Source organism: Theropithecus gelada, chromosome 7b (genome assembly GCF_003255815.1).
Source record: "Theropithecus gelada isolate Dixy chromosome 7b, Tgel_1.0, whole genome shotgun sequence".
Taxonomy (NCBI): Eukaryota; Metazoa; Chordata; class Mammalia; order Primates; family Cercopithecidae; genus Theropithecus; species Theropithecus gelada.
The window spans coordinates 94,582,409-94,600,021 of NC_037675.1; the positions used below are offsets into that span (position 1 = coordinate 94,582,409).

At 46.1% G+C, this 17,613-nt stretch overlaps 1 protein-coding gene across 2 annotated transcripts; it reads right to left on the reverse strand.

Moving 5' to 3' along the window:
* Nucleotides 1-14,871: 14,871 nt before the first annotated feature.
* Nucleotides 14,872-17,558, reverse strand: MOAP1 (modulator of apoptosis 1). 2 transcript variants are annotated; one of them, XM_025391236.1, is made up of 3 exons: nt 17,469-17,558; nt 17,220-17,372; nt 14,872-17,023 (listed from the first exon to the last, which is right to left on the reverse strand). In XM_025391236.1, the coding sequence occupies exon 3, from the start codon at nt 16,901-16,903 to the stop codon at nt 15,848-15,850; it is 1,056 nt and encodes a 351-aa protein (XP_025247021.1). In that variant the 5' UTR covers nt 16,904-17,023; nt 17,220-17,372; nt 17,469-17,558; the 3' UTR covers nt 14,872-15,847. The 2 variants fall into 2 exon arrangements, with proteins under 2 accessions (XP_025247021.1, XP_025247022.1); XM_025391237.1 differs by having other exon boundaries at nt 17,220-17,370; nt 17,465-17,558.
* Nucleotides 17,559-17,613: the final 55 nt, after the last annotated feature.

The following is a 17,613-nucleotide window of genomic DNA, read 5'->3' on the forward strand; positions in this document are numbered from 1 at the left end:
GTGCTATAAGTATTAAAAGAAAAGGTCTATATTTTAAGAAGTACATGCTTGGGGCAAAATGCCATCATATTTGGGACAGGCTTTAAAAATTTTATAACAGGAGCTGGGTGCAGTGGCTCATGCCTATAATCCCAGCACTTTGGGAGGCCGAGGCAGGCAGATGCCTGAGGTCAGGAGTTCGAGACCAGCCTGGCCAACACAGTAAAACCCCGTCTCTACTAAAAATACAAAAAATTAGCCGGGCATGGGAGTGCACACCTGTAGTCCCAGCTACTCAAGAGTCTGAGGCAGGAGAATCGGTTGAACCCAGGAGGCGGAGGTTGCAGAGAGCTGAGATCGCACCACTGTCTCACTCCAGCCTGGGCTGGAGTGAGACAGTGTCTCAAAAAATATATAATGGTAGACCCAAATTTTAACCATTGCTTTTGGGTAAGAGGTGTGATTTCTTTTTTTAAATTTTATTTATTTTCATTATTTTTTATAAAGACTGGGTCAAACTATGTTGCCCAGGCTGGGCTCAGACTCTTGGGCTCAAGTAATCCTCGCACCTTGGTCTCCCAAAATGCTGGGATTACAGGCATGCGCCACCGCACCTGACCAAGAGATGTGATTTCTAGCCGCCTGTCTATTTGTCCTCGATACGAGAATATTTTGAAAACAAGCAGATAATATTTTAACAAATGGAAGAAGTAATAAAGCTAGTCACAAAAATATTTAAAGCCTGTAGAGAAACATTTGGTTAAACACTGTATATTGAATGCACATGTTATCTCTGTTTCTACCTGAAACTCATCCAAAATGACAGTCAAAGATGAAAACAAATATAAACCTACAACAAGGAGAAGTGGGTACGTCGACTGCCAAGGAGTGGTGTCAATATGTTTTGGAATATGGACAACTGTTGTTGTTGTTGTTGTTGTTGTTTTGAGACGGAGTCTTGCTGTGTTGCCCAGGCTGGGGTGCAATGGCACAATCTTGGCTCACTGCAGCCTCCCGGGTTCAAGTGATTCTCCTGCCTCAGCCTCTTGAGTAGCTGGGATTACAGGCACCTGCCACCACGCCCAGTTAATTTTTTTTTTTTTTTTTTTTTTTTTGGTATTTTGAGTAGAGACAGGGTTTCACCATGTTGGTCAGGCTAGTTTTGAACTCCTGACCTCAGGCAATCCACTCCCCTTGGCCTCCCAAAGTGCTGGGATTACAGGCATGAACCACCGTGCTCGGCCTGGACAACTGTTGAAGGAACAGTCCCTGCAGAGGAGTCTACCAAGTGAAAACATGTCTCCCTCCTGGAACTTCCACAACACTAGGGCAGCAGGATGGACACAGGACAGGACACAGCCACACACCATGGTCTGAAAGCAGAGGAAGTAACGGGTTGAAGAATGGCCCCCAAAGATATCAGGGCCTAATCTCTGGAATCTATGAACGCTACCGTGATTGGAAAAAGGGTCTTTGGGCCTGGCACAGCGGTTCACGCCTGTAATCCCAACCCTCTGGGAGGCTGAGGAAGGGCGAAGGATGAGAATTGCTTGAGGCCAGGAGTTCGAGACCAGCCTGTTCAACAGAGGGAGAGCTCATCTACACAAAAATAAAAATTAGTCAAGTGTGGTGGTGCAGGCCTGTAGTTCTAGCTACTTGGGAGGCTATGGTGGGAGGATCACTTGAGCCCAAGAGTTCAAGGCTACAGTGAGCTATGATCACACCACCACATCTCAGTGCCTGGGTGACCAAGCAAGACCCTGTCTCAAAAAAAAAAAAAAAAAACAAGGAAAGAAGGAAGAAGGAAGGAAGGAGGGAAGGAGGGAAGAAGGGAGGAAGGGAAGGAAGGAAAGGAGGGAGGTAGGGAAAGGGTCTCCCAGCTACTTGGGAGGCTGAGGTGGGAGAATTGCTCGAGCCTGGGAGGTCAAGGCTGCAGTGAGCTACGATCGTACCACTGAACTCCAGCGTGGGAGACAGAGCAAGGCCCTGTCTCAAATAAACAAGTAAACTTTTAAAAAATTTAAAAAGAAAAAGGTGGCCGGGTGCGGTGGCTCACGCCTGTAATCCCAGCACTTTGGGAGGTCAAAGCAGGTGAATCACGAGGTCAGGAGATCGAGACCATCAGGCTAACATGGTGAAACCCCATCTCTATTAAAAACACAAAAAATTAGCTGGGCGTGGTGGCAGGCGCCTGTCATCCCAGCTACTCGGGAGGCTGAGGCAGGAGAATGGCATGAACCCAGGAGGCGGAGCTTGCACTGTGCGGAGCTTGCGTCACTGCACTCCAGCCTGGGCAACAGAGCAAGACTCCATCTCAAAAAAAAGAAAGAAAGAAAGAAAAAAAAAAAGAAAGAAAGAAAGGAAGAAAGAAAGAAAGAAAGAAAGAAAGAAAGAAAGAAAGAAAGAAAGAAAGAAAGAAAGAAAGAAAGAGGTCCCAGAAGAAGGTGTAGGGGTGAAAGAAAAAAAAAAAAGCTGGGTGCAATGCATCATGCCTGTAATCCCAGCACTTTGGGAGGCCAAGGCAGGTGGATCACTTGAGGTCAGGAGTTCAAGACCATCCTGGCCAACTTGGTGAAATCCCATCTCTACTAAAAATACAAAAATTAGCCAGGCGTGGTGGCGTGCACCTGTAATCCCAGCTATTCGGGAGGCTGAGGCAGGAGAATCACTTGAACCCAGGAGGCGAAGTTTGCAATGAGCTGAGAGTGCACCACTGGCACTACAGCCTGGGCAACAGAGTGAGACTCCGTCTCAAAACAAAAATGGAAAGAAAGAAAGAAGAAAGGAAGAAAGAAAGAAAGAAAGAAGAGAGAGAGAAAGAGGGTCTTTGCAGATTTTCCCCCCTATGATCAACAAGAATTAATTGCTTTTTTTTTTTTTTTTTTTTTTGAGACGGAGTCTCGCTCTGTCTCCCAGGCTGGAGTGCAATGGTGCAGTCTCGGCTCATTGCAAGCTCCACCTCCTGGGTTTAGCCATTCTCCTGCCTCAGCCTCCCGAGTAGCTGAGACTACAGGCGCCCACTACCACGCCAGGCTAATTTTTTTGTATTTTTAGTAGAGACAGGGTTTCACTGTGTTAACCAGGATGATCTCGATCTCCTGACCTCATGATCTGCCCATCTTGGCCTCCCAAAGTGCTGGGATTACAGGCATGAGCCACTGTGCCCCGCCAACCGCAGATATTTTTAAGTGAAGGAATTTTTTTTTTTTTTTTGCTTTGTCACCCAGGCTAAAGTGCAAGTGGCACGATCACAGCTCACTACAGCCTTGACCTCCCAGACTCAAGCTCACAATTTATCTCTTATGGTTTATTTTGTTTCATTTATTCAAGAATCTGTAAACATTACACAAATAGGAAGTATTCACTGGAGAAAAGCAGAAACTTCATTTTAAAAAAGGTTAAAATTGCTTATAATTCTGCTACCCACAGATAACTGCTGTTAACAGTTTGGCATATGCCGCTCCAGACTTTTTTCATTATAAATAATTTATATGTATTTGCCAATACAAAAATGAGTTGTTCCATAAATACTGTTGTACCCTGCTTTTTTCTTTTTTCCTTTTTTTTTATTTTTTTATTTTTTTTTATTTTGAGATGGAGTTTTACTCTTGTCGCCCAGGCTGGAGTGCAATGGCACAATCTCGGCTCACTGCAAACTCTGCCTCCCAGATTCAAGTGATTCTCCTGCCTCAGGCTTCTGAGTAGCTGGGATTACAGGCATCTGCCACCACGCCCAACTAATTTTTGTATTTTTAGTACAGACGGGGTTTCGCCATGTTGGCCAGGCTGGTCTCGAACTCCTGACCTTAGGTGATCCACCCACCTCAGCCTCCCAAAGTGCTGGGATTACAGGTTTGAGACACTGCACCTGGCCTTTTTTCACTTCATGGTGGGTTGTAAACCTATTTGTATGCAAAAAAATTCTTCTATTAGGTTGAAACATATGAAATTACCCAAATTCAAATAGTTTTGACCTACAAAAACAGCAACTGCAATACTTGCAACTCAATGCAAGTTTTTTGTTTTTTGTTTTTTAATATAGAGATAGGATCTTGCTATATTGCCCAGACTGGAGTGCAGTGGCTTGATCGCAGCTCGCAGCAATCTTGACCTCCTAGACTAAAGCGATCCTTCCATCTCAACTTCCCGAGTAGCAAGGACCACAGGTGCACACCACCACGCTTGGCTAATTTTTTTTTTTTTTCGTGGAGATGGGAGTCTCACTATGTTGCCCAGGCTAGTCTCCAACCCTTGGGCTCAAGCAATCCTTCCACTCCAGTTTCCCAAAGTGCTGTATTATGGGCATGAGCCACCATGCCCAGCCCTCAATACAAAATTTTTAATAGCTACTGAGTTTATAGTCCTTTGGACATTGCATAATTTACTTAATCTGTTAGTTATTATTGGATATTTATATGGTTTCTGATTTTTTTCACAGTTATAACAAATATTGCAATGAAAAACATTTTAGTCCATTCTTTGTAGACATCCTTATTTAGTTTCTTGGGATACATTTCTATAGAATATGTTGGATAAAAGGAATGCACACTTTAATAGCTTTTGTTGCTGGGTATGGTGGCTCACACTTGCAAGCCTAAGGGAGGCTGAGGCAGGAGGATTGCTTTGAGCCCAGGAGTTCCAGACAAGCCTGGGCAACACGGCAAGACTCCATCTCTATAAAAATAAAAATAAAATGGCCAAGTGTGATGGCATGCACCTGCAGTCCCAGCTCCTCAGGAAGCTGAGGTGGGAGGAACGCTTGAGCCTGGAAGGTCAATGCTGCAGTGAGCTGTGATCATGCCACTGTACACCAGCCTGTGCAAAAGAGTGAGACAAAAGCAAAAATATAAAAGCCTGTGTTAAATATTCATGGTACGGTTGCTTAGAAACCAAAAGCTGGTTGGTACAAGGTAAGTCTCCCCACTCCGACAGAGGTATGAGAGTGTCAGGGGCCAAGCAGGCTATTGCTTCTTGTTTTTCTTTTCTTTCTTTTTTTTTTTTTTTTTGAGACAGAGTCTCTCCCTCTCTTGCCCAGGCTGGAGTGCAGTGGCGCAATCTTGGCTCACTGCAACCTCTGCCTCCTGGGTTCAAGCGATTCTCCTGCCTCAGCCCCCCGAGTAGCTGGGATTACAGGCAGGCACCACCACCCCTGGTCAATTTTTGTATTTTTAGTAGAGACAGAGTTTCACCATGTTGGCCAAGCTGGTCTCGAACTCCTGACCTCAGGCCAGAGTGCTGGGATTACAGGCATGAGCCACTGCACCTGGCTTATTGCTTATTCTTAAAGGACACACAGAAGGGAGAGAAGTGAGATCAGGAGGGAATCAGGGAAACCGAGAAGCAGCTGGACATTTACGGCTTGGAGTAGGGAAGATTTAGGAGGCACTTATGCATGTACGTTAAAAAGGTGAACATATGCTGGCTGTTCACCAGTGAACCTCAAATGGCCTCTGGCAACTTTTAGAATGGACACAGGGCAATTCTGTGCTTATTGCTCGGACACATGAAGGAATGGACGGAGGATTTTTTCTCTTTTAATCTAGTTCTAATAGAGGAATTTTGTCATTTGTAGGTAAAATATAAAACAGAAGTAACAAAAATATAGGCTTTTTCTCTGCATAGGTAAAACTAACAGCTGTCAGCAGCAGCCTCTAAGACAGCCCCAGTGATTCCCGCGTCCTGGAATCCACACTTATGTTTCTCTCCTCGCCTTGAGTATGGGCTGGATTACCGACTTGCTTCTAATGAATAGAATATGACACAGCAACGGGATGTCACTTTTGAGATAAGATGATTAAAAGATGGTGGCTTCCGCGTGGGTGATCTCTCTCACTCTCTCCTGGATCACTTGTTTCCAGGGGAAATCAGCCCTGTGTCATGAGGCAGCCCCGTGGACAGGCACACGTGGGTGAGTGCGAAAGAGGATCATCTAAGATATGGCTGCAGCCCCGGCTGGCTGCTCTGCTGCAGTCTCTGAGAACCAGAACCACCCAGGTAAGCTGCTCCCAGATTCCTGATCCACAGAAACTGTGAGATAACAGCTGTTAAACCATTGCTGCTTTCAGACACTAAGTTCCGGGTTAATTTATGATGCAGCAGTGGTGAACAGAGACAAGAGCTATCTACTGAGTATTCACTGTGCCGTGACTGACAGCACTTCACAGGTACAGGTTCATTGGATCCTCACAATGATCCCGTGAATGAGTTTCATTGTTATCCCCATTTTCAGTTGCGGAAACGGAGGCCCCAGGCAGGGTTAATAAAGTTGCCCAAGGTCACAGAGTTAGAAAATGGTGAAACTGGAATATTTTTGTTTTTGGAGACGGAGTCTTGCTCTGTTATCCAGGCTGGAGTGCAGTGGCACCATCTTGGCTCACTGCAGCCTCTGCCTCCCAGGTTCAAGCAACTCTCCTGCCTCAGCCTCCTGAGTAGCTGGGATTATAGGCATGTGCCACCACACCTGGCTAATTTTTTTGTGTTTTGAATAGAGACAGGGTTTCACCATGTTGGCCAGGCTGGTTTTGAACTCCTGACCTCGAGTGATCTGCCCTCCTCAGCCTCCCAAAGTGCTGGGATTACAGATGTGAATCACTGTGCCCAGCCTGAAGCTGGAATCTGACCTGGGGCAATCTGGCACCACAGTCTATGCTCCTATGAAGACAGTTTAAAAAATAGCTGCTCATATTTCACTGGCTAGATCTGAATTATTTGCCCACGCCTATAGCAAGCAGTTTGGCAAAGGATACCAAATCATTTCAACTTTTCAGATTTACCATTCTTTCAGGAGGCTGAGACAGGAGGAGCACTTGAACCCAGGAGTTCGAGGCTGCAGTGACCTATGATTGCACCACTGCATTCCAGCATAGGCTACAGAGTGAGACCAAATCTCTAAAATAAACAAATAAAAACAACAACAACAAAAGATTTACAACCCATTCTTTCTATTAGGGCTGGGGAGAGGTTGAACTTCCTCTGATATTAACGGTTCTGTAAAGTGGGTGAACAAATCTTAATTACAAAAGAGGAAAAAGGTTAATAGTTGCTGTGCTGGGTGGTAGCGAACAGTGTTGTCTCTTCTGTAGCATAATTTATGCTGTATTATTATTATTATTGGAGTGATGCTTGCAGTGAGCTGAGATCCGGCCACTGCACTCCAGCCTGGGTGACAGAGCGAGACTCCGTCTCAAAAAAAAAAAAAAATAAAATAATAATTATTATTATTATTATTAATAATTAATAGAAGAGAGCTAATGGGTTGGGTTTAGGAAACAAGGTGAGAAACAGGTTCACCAATGATTATATTCATTTCCTTATGCCTACTCTTGCTGAGGCAGGTGGATCTCTTGAACTCAAGAGTTTGAGACCAGCCTGGGCAACATAGTGAAACCCTATCCCTACAAACGATGACAAAAAATTAGCTGGGCACAGTGGTGCATTGTCCGGAGCTGCACGCCCCGGCCATAGCGAATAATAATTGACGATTAAAAACGCCTTTTCCCCTGTATTAATACCTCATAAAAGATGGCGCTCTTCCTGCTTCTTCTTCACCCATTTTTCCCGCGCCCGCGAAAATTGCTACCTGACAGCGCAGGCGCCACATGACCTTCGACCAGAGAAACCAATACCTATCTGGCCACACCCTCCACGATGAGATCATTTTCGCCTTGGCCCAACCCCTTCCCCTCCAAGTGTATATAAGGCACTGCATTACCGCCATTAAAGGAGAGACTTGATCAGAGCACTGTCTTATCTCCATTTCTCGTATCTCTTGTTCCCCAAATTCCCACCCCCTCTTCCAGGGCCTGCAGTGACGATCCCGCGGGCCGGGATAGTGCATGCCTGTGGTCCCAGCTACTCCGGAGGCTAAGGTGGTGGGAGGATTGTTTGGGCCCGGGAGGTCAAGGCTGCAGTGAAACATGATCGTGGCACTGCACTCCACCCTGGGTGACAGAGTGAGACCTTGTCTCAAAAAGAAAAACCAACCAAACAAACAAGAACTATTGATTGGCTGGACATAGTGTTGTGCGTGTGTGGTCCCAGCTACTCAGGAGGCTGAAGTTGGAGGATTGCTTGAACCTAAGAATTTGAGGCTTCAGTGGGCTGTGTTTGCACCATTGCACTCCAGCTTGGGCAACAGAGTAAAACCATGTCTCAAAAAAGAAAAGAAATATTGATTACCTTCCAAGTGTATTGGGCTTATCTAGGGATGTGATACTCCTTGAAGAGGAGTATAGAATCTAGTGGGAGAGTTAAAAGCACACTCATCAAAAGATATGCTGATAATATTTGGAAATGCATATTAAATGACAAATATTAAGAACTTAGAGTCAGTTTATAACTTACTTATTTATGTTTTTGAGACAGAGTCTCACTGTTGCCCAGGCTGGAGTGCAGTAGTGTAATCTCGGCTCCCTGCAACCTCTGCCTCCCAGGTTCAAGTGATCCTCCTGCCTCAGCCTCCTGAGTAGCTGGGATTCCAGGCGTGCACCACTATGCCCAACTAATTTTTTTGTATTTTTGGTAGAGACGGGGTTTCAGCATGTTGGCCTAGCTGGTCTCAAACTCATGAGCTCAAGTGATCTGCCCACCTTGGCCTCCCAAAGTGCTGGGATTACAGGCATGAGCCACCGCACCCGGCCCAGTTTATAGTTTAAAGATACTCAAAAGAATCCTCTGAGAATCAGAGTTTTAGAGCTAAAAGAGAGCACAGATTTTGTAGGTAAATAAACTGAAGTCCAAGAGGAATTAAGCATCTCTGCTCAGGTCACAGAGCAAGACAGAAGCAGCCTCAGATTCGGGTTCCCAGTTGGGCCCCACCTCTACTCGGCTTCGTCTCCTGGAGCAAAGCTTCTCACCCTCTCTGAGCCTCACACGCCTCATCTGTAGAATTCTGCTACTGTCCACCCAACCTCTGACCCCCAACCCACCTTTTAGGGTGGTGACTTACAAGCCTGCTTTACAGTGAATTAATGAATAATTATCAGTAAGTCAGTGTCATATATGACATTAATTTATTTAACATACTTACCCAGTTTATATGGTAATATAAGAATAGGCCGGGCGCAGTGGCTCACGCCTGTAATCTCAACACTTTGGGAGGCCAAGGCAAGCAGATCACCTGCCAGGAATTTGGGACCAGCCTGACCAACATGGAGAAACTCCGTCTCTACTAAAAATACAAAATTAGCGGGGTGTGGTGGTGCATGCCTGTAATCCCAACTACTCGGGAGACTGAGGCAAGAGAATTGCTTGAACCCTGGAGGTGGAGGTTGCAGTGAGCGGAGATCGTGCCATTGCACTCCAGCCTGGGCAACAAAAGTAAGACTCCCATCTCAAAAAAAAGAAAGAAAGAAAAGAAAAGAAAAGAAAAGAAAAGAAAAGAAAAGAAAAGAAAAAGAAAACTAGGCCAGGCGTGGTGGCTCACGCCTGTAATCCCAGCACTTTGGGAGGTGGAGGCAGACAGATGACCTGAGGTCAGGAGTTCAAGACCAGCCTGGCCAACATGGTGAAACCCAATCTCTACAAAAATACAAAAATTAGCCAGGAATGATGGCAGGTGTCTGTAATCCCAGCTATTTGGGAGGCTGAGGCGGAGAATCGCTTGAACCCAGGGGGCGGAGGTTGCAGTGAGCCGAGATCACATCACTGCACTCCAGCCTGGGTGACAGAGTGAGACTCAGTCTCAATAAAACAAGACAAAACAAAAAACTAACACCTCTCAAAGCAGAGTGAGGCTGGCTGGCAGCAGTAGAAGGAGAGCATGTGGGAACCCACCATAGCTCCATAGTGCTTTGAATCTCAAATTCTTTTTTTTTTTTTTTTGAGACAGAGTTTCACTCTTGTTGCCCAGGCTGGAGTGCAGTGTGGCTTCAGTGGGCTGTGTTTGCACCATTGCACTCCAGCTTGGGCAACAGAGTAAAACTATGTCTCAAAAAAGAAAAGAAGCCTGTAATCCCAGCACTTTGGGAGGCCGAGACGGGCGGATCACGAGGTCAGGAGATCGAGACCATCCTGGCTAACACGGTGAAACCCCGTCTCTACTAAAAATTACAAAAAACCAGCCGGGCGAGGTGGCGGGTGCCTGTAGTCCCAGCTACTCGGGAGGCTGAGGCAGGAGAATGGCGTGAACCCGGGAGGCGGAGCTTGCAGTGAGCCGAGATCCGGCCACTGCACTCCAGCCTGGGTGACAGAGCAAGACTCTGTCTCAAAAAAAAAAAAAAAAAAAAAAAAAAGAAAAGAAATATTGATTACCTTCCAAGTGTATTGGGCTTATGTAGGGATGTGATACTCCTTAAAGAGGAGTATAGAATCTAGTGAGAGAATTAAAAGGCATACTCATCAAAAGATATGCTGATAATATTTGGAAACGTGATCTCAGCTCACCGCACCCTCTGCCTCCCAGGTTCAAGTGATTCTCCCGCCTCAGCCTCCCGAGTAGCTGGTATTATAGGCATGTGCCACCACGCCTAGCTAATTTTTGTATTTTTAGTAGAGACGAGGTTTCTCCATGTTGGTTAGGCTGATCTCGAACTCCCGACCTTAGGTGATATGCCTGCCTCAGCCTCCCAAAGTGCTGGATTACAGGTGTGAGCCAACGCGCCTGGCCTGAACCTCAATTTCATTCTCTTTAAAATAAGTGACTTTCAGAAGTTGATCTGGTTTCCAATGTTGAGAGACACACTAGCTGGGAGTGAAGTGGAATCATGAAGAATGTTCTCACTTAAACAGACTGGGATCAATCCATTTGGTGAGGCCAGGCCTCTCTGACCAATGAATTAGAAGGTTCTAGAATGTCATGGACCTAGAGAGAAGTCATTGTCCTAGACTGAGTACTGAAAAATATTTTTCTGCATAAAAGCTGGAGAAATGTTCTAGTTTTCCAGGGTTAGATATGACCCTGTTTACGTAAGAATCCCTTTTCCTGCTTTGGCTTGGCTGGGGCCTGCCCTTCGTGCTAACTGCCACCTAGTGGTGTTTCAATGAATGAAATGACTTGTTTTACTGGTTGGCATCTCAGGTCATTTGTTATTACCATGCATATGGTGTATATATCTACACAGATTTTTTTTTTTTTTTTGAGACAAGGTCTTGCTCTGTCGCCCAGGCTGGAGTGCAGTGGTGCGATCTTGGCTCACTGCAGCCTCAAATTCCCCAGGCTCAAGAGATCCTCCCACCTCAGCCTCCCAAGTAGCTGGGACCACAGGCCTGCACTATCACGTGTGGTTTTGTAGAGACAGGGTTTCACTATGTTGGTCAGGTCAGTCTTGAACTCCTAGGCTCAAATGATCAGCCTGCCCCAGCCTCCGAAAGTGCTGGGATTACAGGCATGAGCCACCTCACCCAGTCCTTATTTTTTAAATTATTTTTTACTTTTTGCTGAAACATCTAGGAACCCAAGTTATGTGTGTGTTTCAATGAATATTTTTTTAATAGTAGTTTTAGGCTTACAGATAAGTTATAAAGAGCGCAGAGAGCTCCTGAATTCTCACCTACTTTCCCCTATTGTTAACACTTTACATTTCCATGGTACATTTGGCACCTCCAGGAAACTAACATTGACACATTTCTGTTACCTCTAACCTCCTAACTATACTTGGATCCCACTTTTCCACTCATGCCCTTTATCTGTTCCAAGATCCCTTCCAGGACACATTACATTTAGTTCACCACCTCTTTCCTCAGTCTCTAGTCTGTGATCTGTGATGGTTTCTTTTTTTTTTTTTTCTTTCTTTCTTTTTTGAGGTGGAGGCTCACTCTGTCACCTAGGCCGGAGTATAGTGGCACAAACTCAGTTCACTGTAACCTCCACCTCTTGGGTTCAAGCAATTCTCCTGCCTCAGCTTCCCCAGTAGCTGGGATTACAGGTGCCCACCACCACGCCCAGCTAATTTTTCTATTTTTAGTAGAGACAGGGTTTCACCATGTTGGCCAGGCTGGTCTCAAACTCCTGACCTCAGGTGATCTGCCCGCCTTGGCCTCCCAAAGTGCTGGGATTACAGCGTGAGCCACCACGCCCAGTTGAAACATAGCTATTTAAGGGGAGTATATTTTATTTTATGTGATTCCATAAACATAACCTAAACAAAAATTATGTAGTGTTAACCAGATACATGTCAGAACACCTTAAGAACAGCTTTCTGGAATCAGACTATGAGCCCTTACCCCTGGCATTGAATCTCTCTGATCCTCAAGCTTCTCATCTGTCAAATGGGGAAATAGCAGGTTTCTGAATAAGGTAGCATAGAATACATTAAGATGGAACTCTGGAAATGTCTGAGCCTGCTGCTCACTAGCTGTGAAACCCTGGGCAAGTTTCTTAGCTTCTCAGTCTCATCTGTAAAACAGGAAAAATCAAGGACTGAGCTCATTGTAGGAGCAAATGTGTTCACTGGTGCACAGTATCTGCTGTTCAACACCAGCTATCATCACTGACCCTGAACAGACCTCCAGGGCAGGGATTGTAGTCTAAATCTAATGACACAGTCTTAAGCCCTCAGCTCAGTGCCTCACATATGGAGAGGTGCAACCTGTATTAACACCCATGGGTGCACACATTCACCATGTCTGCTTCCCACTACTGAAGGGGCAAGTGAGTGGCCCGTGTCACAATGCCTTGTACACTCCAAATGACTACACAAATATAAACAAGATCAGAATTACACCTTCTAATCTATTCAGAGTCCATATATCATCTAATATTTATCTTTCCATCGTGGAAGAATTTATGGGAACCTAATCATGACATTTAGTCATAACACAAACATTATACCATGCCTTTGAATCTAAAACCAAGGTGCACATTCCAAATTTGGGTACTTTATGAAATACTTTATCCTACCTTTCAGCAATTGTTAACCATGCTTTTTTTTTTTTTTTTTTTTTTTTAAGGTAAAAGATAACCCATGCCACCTGCCCATGTCTTATAGATTCTCATATTCTCCACTGCTAAGTGTCTAATTTGCAGTAGGTTTCTGATCCAGAATAACGTGTAGCTGACTCTTGAGCAACAGGAGCTTGAACTACACAGGTCCACTTATCCACAGATTTTCTTCCGTCTCTGCCACCACTGAGACAGCGAGACCAACCCTCCTTTTCTCCCTCAGCCTGCTCAATGTGAAGATGACAACCAGGATGAAGACCTTTATGATGATGCACTTCTTTAATGAATTGTAAATATAGTTTCTCTTACAATTTTCTTCCCCCATTTTTTTTTTTTTGAGACACAGTCTCGCTCTGTTGCCCAGGCTGGAGTGCAGTGTTGCGATCTCAGCTCACTGCAACCTCCGCCTCCCAGGTTCAAGCGATTCTCCCGCCTCATTTCCCAAGTAGCTGGGGTTACAGGTGTGTGTGGGTTTCACCATGTTGGCCAGGCTGGTCTCAAACTCCTGAACTTAAGTGATCCACCTGCCTTGACCTCCCAAAGTGCTGGGATTGCAGGTGTGAACCACTGCACCCAGTCATATAATTTTAAGAACATTTTTTCTTTAGCTTACTTTAATATAGTATATAATACAAATAACATACAAAATATGTTAATCAACTTTCTGTTATTGGTAAGGCTTCCAGTCAGTAATAATAGTTAAGTTTTTGAGGAATCAAAACTTATGTACAGATTGTGCAGTGGGCTGGCTCCCTGAAGCCCCAAGTTATTCAAGGGTCAACTGTATTCCCCTGCAATGCACATAAGATGGACATTTATGAAATGGAGCCAATGCCTGCCCTGCTTCCCTTGTGAGGCTATTGGGTATAGATTCCCTGATGATTGCTTCTCTTTCTTGGCAGTAGAAAGAATATGGGCCTTGCAGAAAGAAAGAGGAGAGAATTCTGACCTAATCACTCACTACACTTACTACAGAGGATCAGAGGATAGAATTCTGGCCCAAGGATGTTTCACCCTGACTGAATTTCTTTCTTTTTTTTTTTTTTTTTTTTTTTTTTGAGACGGAGTCTCGCTTTGCCCAGGCTGGAGTGCAGTGGCACGATCTTGGCTCACTGCAACCTCCGCCTCCCAGGTCCAAGAGATTCTCCTGCCTCAGCCTCCCGAGTAGCTGGGACTACAGGCGCCCACCACCACGCCTGGCTAATTTTTTTGTATTTTTAGTAGAGACGGGGTTTCACCGTGTTAGCCAGGATGGTCTCGATCTCCTGACCTCGTGATCTGCCCGCCTTGGCCTCCCAAAGTGCTGGGATTACAGGTGTGAGCCACCACACCAAATTTCTAAACTTTTGTGCCCATTTCCACAAGTGTGAAACTGAGTTTTCCTATATTGCACGATTTTTTTTTTTTTTTTTTTAAGACAGGGTCTTGCTCTGTCACCCGGGTTGGAGTGCAGTGGTATGATCATGGCATGCTGCAGCCTTGACCTCCTGGCCTCAAGCAGTCCTCCAACTTCAGCCTCCTGAGTAGCAGGGACTGCAGGTGCACACCACCATGCCCGGCTAGTTTAAAAAATTTTTTTTTTACATTACCCAGGCTGGTCTCCAACTCCTGGGTTCAAGCAATCTTCCTGCCTCAGCCTCTCAAAGTGCTAAGATTATACTGCTCAACCTTTTTCCAAGAGGACTAAATAAGAGAGTAAACGGAGAAATTTTTAGTCCAATCTTCCAAGCAGCAGCATACAATGTTCATTTCTTTCCTTCTCCCTCCAAATTTGACATACATCTGCACTACTTGCACTAATTTGTGCACTGTCTTGTTTCACCCCATTGTTTTACTGCTTCAGTGGAAGCTCTCTTCACTTAGAAAACAGTTTCCTACCCCTGAGCACCAAGAGGAAAGAGTCCAAGGAACTACGTTTGTGTAGGTCCAGTGGTTTGCAGATTCATGATTTGGGAACTCTTTATTCAAATGAAATCTCTCCTGGAACCTTGATATAAACAAAACAGACAACGTCATTTTATTACCATTCCTTTATTTTAGAAGCTCACATCTATAATTTTATAACAATCGTGAAAATGTTACTCAACTAGATGTTTTGATGACACATAGCAGAAATCTGTAAAGATGGTCATTGAAACTTAACCAATCTCAGCATTCTATTCTGCCTTTTGTTTTGATTGCACAGAATCAATATAATTTTGATTCATACAGAAAATAACTTAGTATCTTAACCTCCACTCAGGATCTTCATCATAAATGTAGGTCAATACATACCTAAAAACTGTCAATGATCCAACATGATCACATGTGACATGCTACACTTGCGCCTCGTACCAAACAAGCTGATATTTCAATGAGATCTGGTCAGCATATACACCCGAGCCTTGTCTGTCCTCTCAGAGCACTGCACACAGGTAGTGAAAGAACTTTTGTACAATAAGAAATTCACAGGGATGAGGCCGGGCGCAGTGGCTCACACCTGTAATCCCAGCACTTTCGGAGGCTGACGCAGGTGGATCACTTGAGGTCAGGAGTTCGAAATTAGCCTGGCCAACATGGTGAAACCCTGTCTCTACTGAAAATGCAAAACTTAGCTGGGCGTGGTGGCACGAGTAGTCCCAGCTACTCGGGAGACTGAGGCAGGAGAATAGCTTAAACCCGGGAGGTGGAGGGTGCAGTGGGCCAAGATCGCTCCACTGCACTCCAGCCTGGGTGAGAACGAGACTCTGTCCCTACAACAACAACAAAGATATTCACAAGGATGAATTTAAATAGGTAAACAGCAGTGTACAACTACATCCTTCCTAGTCAATTACACCTTTAGGAGACTTTAAATAGGCATAGAAACGACAAAGGGCTTATATGAGAATTGCACAAAAATGAGTTACTTGGCAGCACAAGGTAGGGATTGTATGTGTCAAAGAGTATACAGACTGTTCTACCTTCATGCTCTACTCATTGCCATATCCCTTCGTGATTCCCTGAGACTCAGGTGAAATGCCCTTCTAATACTTCCTGGAGAAGGGCCTCCTCCTCCTCAGCTGCCTCGTAATCCTTTATTAGTACCAGTAACTGCAAGAAACCAGGGGCTGGGCCATCCTCTGGCAGATTAAGCTCTCTGCGAATTGTTTTGTGGACTGCGCCAGCAATGACTTGGTCTAGGCGGGCCTGATTCACAGCATCTCTCTCAATTGCTCCTCTCTGTACCAGCTTCTGTAACAAAGGCTCCAGCCTTAGTACATAAGCCGACAACTTTTCCTCATCCTTCTGATAAGTGGTTAGATATTTGACCTGCAACTCTCTAGGATTATCTGTAACCCCAAATACCTCCTCAAGAGCCTGCAGGCATTCATCGACAGTAATTAAAGGATTGTTTATCTTGAGGACACGAATAACATCAAGTGCTGGGCCTCGAAGGCTCTCTAGCAATCGCCTTCTCTTCTCTACATCTGGCACCTGCCACGCCTTTATCATCTGAGTAGTATGAAACATCCAGCGTCCAAATTCTTCTTCTCCTGGTTCTGGAGGCTCCCTGCCCGAGAACACTCTCAGCTTTTTATACTTCAAGCATTGCAGGGCAGGCTGAAGAGCCTCTAATGCCTGTGCCAACATAGGGGCCCACATTTCTGGGATCATGCCCTGCTCTAGGTCTAAGGAGCCATTTTCATGTGCAAGAGCTCTGGTCAACTCACCCACTGTCATGCCCTCTCCCGCTAAAAATTCATTTAATCTGCTTAAAAATGTATTATCAGAGTCAGGGGGCTTAAAGATCACTCTCCAGATACCCCCTTTTCCCGGTATCTCCTTAGGGACCAGTGCGTGACTAGTCTCCGCAGTAAGCCCTACTAAGGCTACTTTCCTGTTCTCATCCCTCCTGAACATCCTTCCAAGCAGTCTGTACTCCCCCAAGGGAGCTAAACCAGCCTGCAGAGCCTCCTCGATTTCTGCCACACTGCAGCTCTGGGAGATGCCGGCAATTAACAGCGCTTTCCGAGGATTCATGTCCATCCCCCTGCACCAGTCTTCCAAAAGCCTCAAAGTCATGGTGCCCGAAATAATAGACTTAAGTTCTAAATATTCCAGACCACAGGCGGCCACTGCAATTCAAAGTAATCCTCCGCGGTACCGCAGGGAAATCTCGTCAACGTGCCGAGGTCCAGCAGCCTGCAAAACACAGCAGACAGGTTAGCTAAGGGTGCCAACGTCCAAGGCACGCGTGCAGGCCCCAAGCCCCGCGCGCCCTGCCCCCCGCGGCGACTCCAGGGACGCCGCACTGCGGCGCGCGCCCCTCACCCCTCCCAGCCCTGGTGCCTGGCGGATGTCGGGCCTGCAGGGCCTCTCCGGGCCAGCTTCCACTCACCGTAATCTAGTGCTCGGTGCCCGCGTCCGTGCACCGGCGGCGGAGGTGCCTGGCCGGGCCCGACGAGGCGCGGGAGGGCGGGCTCCCCTAGGCTCGGATGGACACTCAGGGGCCAAAGCGACTGATGCCGGTCCTCCAGGTGCTTGTGGTGCTCTCCGCAGCAAGAAGTGATGGGGCGATGACAGTCGCGAGCGGGCACCGGGAGGAAAGGCTGAGGAGCGCCGTCGCCAGACCCAGACAGCCGCCCACCTGAAGGGACGTGCCGCCACCCGCGCAGCTAGACCCCCAGCTCCAGCGCGGATTCCAGCTGTTTAGGTCTCGCTGGGGGAAGCTGCGCGGCGGGCGGGGGCGATCTGACGTCATGGGGGGGCGGGCCTCTGGGGGGCGGGGCGCG